General features: G+C 35.9%; 1 protein-coding gene across 1 annotated transcript; it reads right to left on the bottom strand.

The window, feature by feature from the left end:
* Positions 1 to 587: 587 nt before the first annotated feature.
* On the bottom strand, positions 588 to 1,851 carry LOC131573180 (forkhead box protein D1-like). Its single transcript, XM_058826886.1, has one exon. It carries the CDS (start codon positions 1,735 to 1,737, stop codon positions 883 to 885), a length of 855 nt encoding a protein of 284 aa, XP_058682869.1. The 5' UTR covers positions 1,738 to 1,851; the 3' UTR covers positions 588 to 882.
* Between the last annotated feature and the right edge of the window lie 6,285 nt (positions 1,852 to 8,136).

Below are 8,136 nucleotides of genomic sequence, written 5' to 3'. Positions count from 1 at the left end.
ATGTAAATTAAAAATATAGATATAAGCCTAAGCAATAGGTGAAAATATCAAAAAAATTAAAATTTCTGAAATGGATTATACCCAGTTAATGGGTAAACTTGTAATTAACCATGTTGCCTTTAAGTTATCATTTAAGTAGGTTAATTAATATGTGGCCATGCATTTTAAAAGAAGATTTGATCTTAAAAACATATTTTAGATAATATTACAATACTATTTCACTTGGAATATTTATTAATCTGAACAATTATTTAAACAAGAACAAGTATACAACTTAACAGTTAAAGATATATAAAAGTACAAACATACATTTTGATCAATACAATGCAATACAATTAAAAGTGTCAAGTGAGTACTAACCAATGTATAATATTAAATGAGTAGAAGAATAATTCAGTATTGCCAGCAGTATGGGAGGTGACAAGTCCAATTTCAAAGACATTCTCAAATGACAAAGGAAAAATGTATTAATCCTTCCTATTCAAGATAGTGTAAAAGAAAATATATGCCTGTACATATTTGAACATACAGTTATAAATACACATACATGTGTTTTAATTTGAATCCAATAGACGTAGTATACAATAATATGATTAATACAGAACAATTTAAAAATAATTTCATTAGGCAGTGCTGATGGATTTGCTTTTATACTGAAGTAATCTATGCATGGCCATTGACTAGCAGAATTATTAAAAAATCATTGTTATGGCTTCAAAGCCAATACATTAGGTAATAATCATGGATAATCAATGGATTATATAAGTAAGCAAACTCTTCTGCTGTCTTTAAACATATACAAAATTTCAAAATTGTGCAACATACATATCTTGACAGAGTCCCAAGATACCTGTGAAGTTATTCAAGCACTTCAAATACTTTCTAGTACTTACAGATGTGTCTGAATGCTTCACTTTGGTGCTGTTTTTGAGAAGAGAATAAAAGGGAGTTAGGGAAACCTGGCTGAATATTTAGGAAAATATTCTGCTGCATAAATGAAGTGGCAGGAGATCCATAAAACCAGTCCCCAGAAATGCTGTGGGGTTTATCAGTCTGTAATTGAGGTGAAAACTTCCCCATGATTAAATCACTGTTTACATTCCACTTTTGGTATTCATGCACAAACTGCAGTCTGTCAGCATACAGAAGTTTCCACAGTGGATCCGGAAAATAATGTGTTTGGTAAAGCCAATTTGGTGCTGGGCAGGAAGGAGAGAGTTCCCATGGTGTGAAATAATTCACAGCAAGGCAGTGCTTTACCTCCTTTTGGTGCCCTCGCTTTCGTGACCTTCGATGTTGCCTGAAGTCCCCATGAACAAAGTCATTTAAGTTTGATGGGTGAATACTCCAGTAGTTTCCTTTGCCATCCTCACATCTTCCCACCTTGATGAAACAATCATTTAGTGAAAGGTTGTGCCTTACACTGTTCCTCCAACCTCGACCTTTGTTCCTGTAAAAAGGAAAATTATCTTCAATATATTTGTAGATAGCAGCTAAATTCAGTTTATTTGTGGGGGAAGAAAGTATCGCCTTTGCAATCAAAGCTATGTATGACAGAGGTGGCTTATCCAGAAGTCTTCCTTCATCCACAATCACAGGAAGACCCTTTTTGGCAGTTTTGTGAGAGCTGGGAATTCGGGGTAGAAGCCCTTGAGCCAGTTTTCCTTCTTCTTCTTCTTTTCCTACTGTACAGATCTCTAGACTTCCTTCGTTGTTTTCAGAAGAGTCTTCACTCATTATAGCAGCCTGAAACACAGCATTTATTTTAAGCGCTCTGATATTTTACTGCAAATAGCCAGTTGAATAATTGGCCCACTGAATATAACCAGCAGGAGAAGTGAAAGTTGGACTTCAAATGTGCTGTTCTCACGTATCCAGATTTCTATTTTATACTCTGTTAAATCAACATCCTTAACAACGAAAACCGAACTGCCTGTGTTTACAAAAGTCAAGGTGCAAGTCCTAGCTGAATGAAAAAAAAAATACAAAATAATTATACTGTGTTAAGTATGAAGATAAACAGACCATGACGTTAGCCTCCCACTTCATTATAATCTGAGAAAATACCCTTCAGTGTTCCCCATTGAAACATAATGATTAATGAGAAATTTAAGGTGCTTAGATAGAGTTGCAAAAGGATCAGACTCTCCAGTGATATGCAGAACAAACTGAAACCAACATGTTGGTTCCTGTGTTTTACACTTAGTCATACATGTTGTATTTAGTACAATAAACGTTTGTTTTACCTGCTAATATAAAGTTCTGTGTGAAAGGAAACCACCTATCAAATTTTATAGCTGCCATATAGCTATTGCTGAAATTGAATTAAAGCAAAAAAAAAAAACCCAAACACAAATTTCTCCCTGTTTTTTTCTTATTAGCTCTCTGATAGCAACTAGTTTCTGTGCTGAGTATGCAGGTGACCAGTTCTGCCAACACAAGATACCACTTGAGGGAGCAATTAACACTCAGAGAGTTCTGTGCTCTGTCACCCCCAAAGCACAAACTGTCACTTGAACTATGACATGGCCCTCAGCCTCCTGGGGTCTGGCACTGCTAAGGAGAAGACAGTCATCTCATCTTGGAAAAGGCTGCCCTGACAAGTTGTGGATACTCCCTCTCCTTAAGTGTTCAAGGCCAGGTTGGGCTGGTTCTGAGCACCCTGGTCTAGTAGAAGGTGTCTCTGCCCATGACAGTGGGGTTTGAACCCCAAACATTTATATGATTCAATAATTCTATGATCTCATTAGATTAGTCTAGGAAGGTTATTAAATATGTTGAAATACGTTCTAAAGCAAAATGAAACAACATGGTGGAAGCTTTGAAAGAGGATGTATTTTCTTTTTGGGTCACTTTTGATGTTCAAAATATGTATTAACAAATGAGGTCTATGTTTTGGGGTATCAACAATGGCATAAAAAATTTAACTTTAAAAGCCTGAAGTTGATGCTGTTGTTCAGGCTCTTTTGGGTTCTGAAAATAACCCTTGATTGCTCCTTTCATATGCTAGTTCTGTCAAAGAGAGAGGGACATTAGGGTATCTATTAAAATGATCCCTTTCCTCCTGATCTTGAAGTTCATGCCCTGAGAGATCATCTTTATTGTGCCCTTGTAAGTCTTGTCTCAGTTACATTACCTGAAACCAATGTTTCAGTTGGTAGCCTGATGTTTTTAGATTAGGAAACAAGACTCATAATGCAACGCTATAGGTCACATGGGCTATCTAATATTTCTGTGCCAGGGTAGAATTGCCACCTGCTTGCTTGCAAGATTTAATAGAACACTTTTCCAGTAATCATTGTGAATGGGATATACCTGGTATTTTAACAGCCTTGTGCATTCAAAAATCCTAGTGATAACATGATGAGCTATTTAACAGTTTTTTTCCTGGTCTTCAGTCTCAGCAGTAATTTCTTTTGAAGGCATTAATTTGACCTGCTCTATCCCTACTAGAATTTGTCTGCCTGGAACATCCTAAAGTTGCCATCATCTCTCTGTTACTGGTAGTTTTTCATAACCTTCTGATGACTAATTTACCCAGTTTTTTCTCCTCCTCTCTCATTTGCAGCTGAATGGTTGCCAAGTCATAGCAGAAATTATTGAGATTATCTCTGAAATCTGTGATATGGCACTTAGACTATTTATTCATGCCATTTCTGTTGTTTCAACTTTAAGCAGGTTATACCTAAAGGGGTTCCTACAATAATAATATTAAAAACTTGATTTTAGTTCAGAATACCAGATTTTCTATATTAGGTTATTTCTACATAAATTTGTATTTTTATGAAACATTGCAGTTGTAGACTGGAGAACTAATATTGCTCACTGTGACAAGGACTGTGTGTTCCTTTCCCCATAGCTCCAAGAAACACAGAATCAACCACATGTTCTGCTATTTTAGTAGTGACTTTGTAAACTGAAGGATTGTAAAGAAGGACGAGGCACAGAACCCAGATTTTGAGTGCCTACAAATATCCAAATTAAATTAACAATAAGGAAAACAATCTAATTAGAGTTTTTTAATTTTAAGGGCAGTCTTTCAGGAACAGAGGAAACCGATTTTATTAAAAGGACACAATTTGAAGAAATAGAAATTTAAATGCAGTAAATGCCCAAAAGTCAAATGCATAATACTTGAACCCAAATCCTATATAAGAAGAAAAATTGTGTTGAAAGGGCTCCATATATGAACAGATGAACAGTTCTTTCAGTAAGTAAAGGAAGATCATACAGGGAATGAAAGACAAAAGGGTGAGCAGAAAAACCTACATTTGGAAGGGCTGCAAGTCCCAGTCTCCAAAATCACAATTTTTGTTTTTCAGATATACCACCAAGGAAAATATTAATCCCATACTCCTGTTTGTCTTGCTTGTTCCTTCTTTCTGCACAATATTTCTGGAGTTAGCTTTTGTTTTCCTCTAAGTCTTTTCATTAAAGGTGGAAATTCCTCTCTGCCCAAAACTAGATTTCATCTAAAAAACTAAGACAAGTTCCCTGTTTTATCCTTATTCTTTGTGGGAACCCTCTTGTCTGAAATGTATGCAAAGCTCTTACATTAGAGGAACAACCTTCATGGGCTCAATGTCCAGTTTTATCTGAAAAGAAAAATGAGAGACAGGGAAAGCATACTGTATATTCTTACTATGCAGACTTTTTCCAGCCTGGGGAAGCAGATTCCTCTTCAAACGTCTGCACACACTTTATTAAAGCATCGTTTTTGTTGCCACATCCTCTTCAATGCTGCTAAAACCCTGCATGGTTATAAATCTGAGATTTCCCACAAAGCTCCATAAAAAGAAGGGGCTGGCTTTATCAGCTAGACTAGTTAAATAGTTTATCATATATATTTGTGAATAAATTATGTATTCTCAAAAAGATGAATGAGGACAAAAGAGTATGTGGAAATTCTGTTCCAGTAATGTAATGTGCTCTGAATTTTCACTGTACAAGGGTTTTTTTCCTCTGCCCTTAATTTAGGTTAAGGAGAGTTTTTCAGTGTCTTAGCTTTGATTGTATGAATCTAGGTGATCCCCTTACATAGAAAGCCTGCAATTTTTCTTCTTGGTACTGTGAAAACAAGCACATATTTTAGGGAGTGGTCTGGTTTCAACTTTGGGTCACAGAGTAGACCAGTTGCAGTCATAGGACAAAGTTTTGTTAAAAAGTCTGACAGTGCCTACAAACTGTAACAAAGAGCAGAAAACAATTGAGAGCAACCTTTGTCCTCACTCAGCCTTTATTACGAAAATTTAACTACAGTCATATGGAATTTAGAAAGAAAATACTGCTTAAGTGTAATACTGTATTTTCTTCCTTGGCTCTACATACTTTCAGAATTAATTGCTGCTTCAAAATACCTCTCAAAATATGCCATCAATGTTTCTTTCTAAAGTATATAACCTTTAAAATATTTCTTCTGCCTCTGGTTCAGCACTTTTGACCATTCAACAGTCAGCAAGAACAGCATTCTCTGCAAGGAGAAGATGTATTTATGCCTTATCCTAATAGATTTATTTAATAGCAGTGCAGAAAGTAATACATCTCATACTATTTGCTAAAGAAGTGCAGTTTTCTAGGGCACTGGGGAATTCACTGTTAGGAAGCCAAGTGGAACCAGATTTTATACTGCTCATCTTTAGTCCGTGCTTAAGACATAATTGTTTTCCACTTGATGCAAAGGTATAGCCTCTTTTCTTTCAGTTAAGGCAAAGAAAGATCAGCTAGTCAGTGCTAATAATAGATATGACAAAAACATTTGACTGTAGTTTTTGTTGTACTGTTGTTTGTTTAATTAGGTCCAAAGTCTGCTAATTCTGTAATGTTTTTCCCTCTAATGTTTACTATGCTGTTCAATACAGAGGCTAACCCATATAGAGCTGTCTTATTTTCTACACATTTTTAATTCTTTCTGTTGTTTCCACTGTTACTTAGAGAGTGTTTAAGGACACCTGGAAACTATTTGTCTTGATTCAACATTTGGTTTTGATGTGTTCAAAGGAATGAGGCTTCAGTAAAGAAGTCATTAAAGAAGTTGTCCCATTAAAATGTTCTAAAATGACCTGCTGCTGTTATACTTTGAAAGGAAATAGCTACTCTGTTGTGTGATTTAGGTATTTTAGGACATCATTTTAAAAGATACGAAGAACAAATTATATTCTTTTTAATTGTGTTATTTTCACAGTGTTAATGCAATCCTTATATGTATATTTGTGCTTGATTTGGTGTAACTCTCTGCATATTTTTGATAAAAAAGTGGGTTTCTGTGCAAAGTTTAACTCAGTGCAAACTGTTCAGACAAAAACTAAATCAAATGGAGAACAGACATAAACCTCTTCCCCTCTGCACTGAAGATGAAGCTTGTAGATAGGACATTGTTTTCAACAAGATTGTGGTCTCCCTCTGTTCCCAGTTGTGCTTGTTAGTCTTCCTCCTTATAACTGTTGGTATTTCTTTCTTGTACAAAGTAAGAATCTTTTCCCTCTTTCATATTATTTCTTATACAACATTTTTCTGTTTCCTATTTTAACTGCCCCTACAAAGTACATGCTCTTTCTCTAACTAGATAATGGCACGAGACTGAAGACTGTCGATCAGTGGTAGCACTTAGACTAAACTAATAAATGCACCTTTTCTGACCTTTCCTTCCCATCTCCAATGTTTATTTACATCCAGGACAGAAGTAAAGGGTTTGAGCTGAGTGAATGGCAAGATGGATAGAGAGGTACAAAATAATATCCATTAATTAATGGATAATTGATTTAAACAAAAATATGTCTTTGACTATGTCTTTGTTTTCAGAACATTCTGTGACCTACCCTTTCTTCCTAAGCAGTCCTTGCACAGCATGATGCAATGCAGTGGTGTGTTTGTTAGTTGGACATAGTATCTAGTCTAATAGCTGCTGAAGCCTATGGAAAGGCTCTCCCTAATTGAATTAGTGCTGGACTGGGCCAAGAAAAAGCACTGTTTGGTTTCAGCAAGCATTAAGATAAGAAAAATTGCAACAACATTAATCAATAAATCAAAACTCTCTTTAAAGAGTTTTTAACCTATTTTCATGCAGTCTAGAGGCAAAACTAATTTCTACGAGTTTTCTTTTTCTGGTTTTCTCCTTCCATTTTCCTAGAAATGAATCCGTTCTCAAAGCTTGCCTTGATCGAAGACCAAGCTGCCGGTTGGCAGCTCTCCTCTTGCCTGCACCTCTAGCCTCCATGTCCCGCTATGGTTAATTGGGGAAGTTACCTTCCCATTTACATTTGTCTGTGTAGCTTCTTGTAAAAAAGTATACCAAATGCAAAAGAGGAAACAGTTTTTCACAGGAACAGGTGTAACCAATAAGCTAACAGTGTCATGAATAAATTCTCCTTGTTTGCATAATTACTAAAATAATATTTTCTTAGATTATGTTGACAGAAGAAATTGACTTCCCATTAGAGTAAGAAGTTTCATTTTCCAAACTGACTAATTCACACAGTACAAAGTCGAAATGTGCGTGTAGCAAATCAGCTCAAGCTCTGTGCAGAGACATAAGCAGGAGCAGGTAAACTTGGTGCTTCTGGAATCCCTCTGAGAAAGACTTTGGACTCTTCTGTGAGGAAGTTCTGGAGATCTCCTTTCTTAGACAGTCATGAATATGACTGGATAGCACTACTGTCTGTATTTAAACAAGTAGTCTTGAATGTTTTTACAGCTGACCCTTGTTAAAAAACAGCATTGTAAAGGGCTAGCTCAAAGTCAGTAACGTCCCTGGAGTGTAGGAGTTATGTAGTTTATGGTAAAAAGCTATTTTTAAAATATCTTCTGATATTCCATTGTCTCAAAGTATGATATGTGAATTAGGAATGTTTTTGCAATAGCAGATACGATGGCTATTGAAGGGTTTTGATAGAGCACTGGTAAGACCTGGAGATGTTCTCGTGGTGCAGGGGGGAATTCTTCATCAGAAAAGTGGATTTGTGGTAAGATGCAGTTTACCTTGTGGTCTGGAAATAGACATACACAGAGGAGCTTTAAAGTTACCTGTGAAACTATAACAAGGGGAAGGATTCAAAGTGTCCTGAATGAAGAATTTGGTTTCTAACCTGTACTGAAATCTGTGATGATGCTACTCATGCTCTGTCTCTGGCATGGTTAATT

Source organism: Poecile atricapillus, chromosome Z (assembly GCF_030490865.1).
Source record: "Poecile atricapillus isolate bPoeAtr1 chromosome Z, bPoeAtr1.hap1, whole genome shotgun sequence".
In the NCBI taxonomy this organism is placed as follows: Eukaryota; Metazoa; Chordata; class Aves; order Passeriformes; family Paridae; genus Poecile; species Poecile atricapillus.
This window is presented reverse-complemented; position numbering and strand designations above follow the sequence as displayed.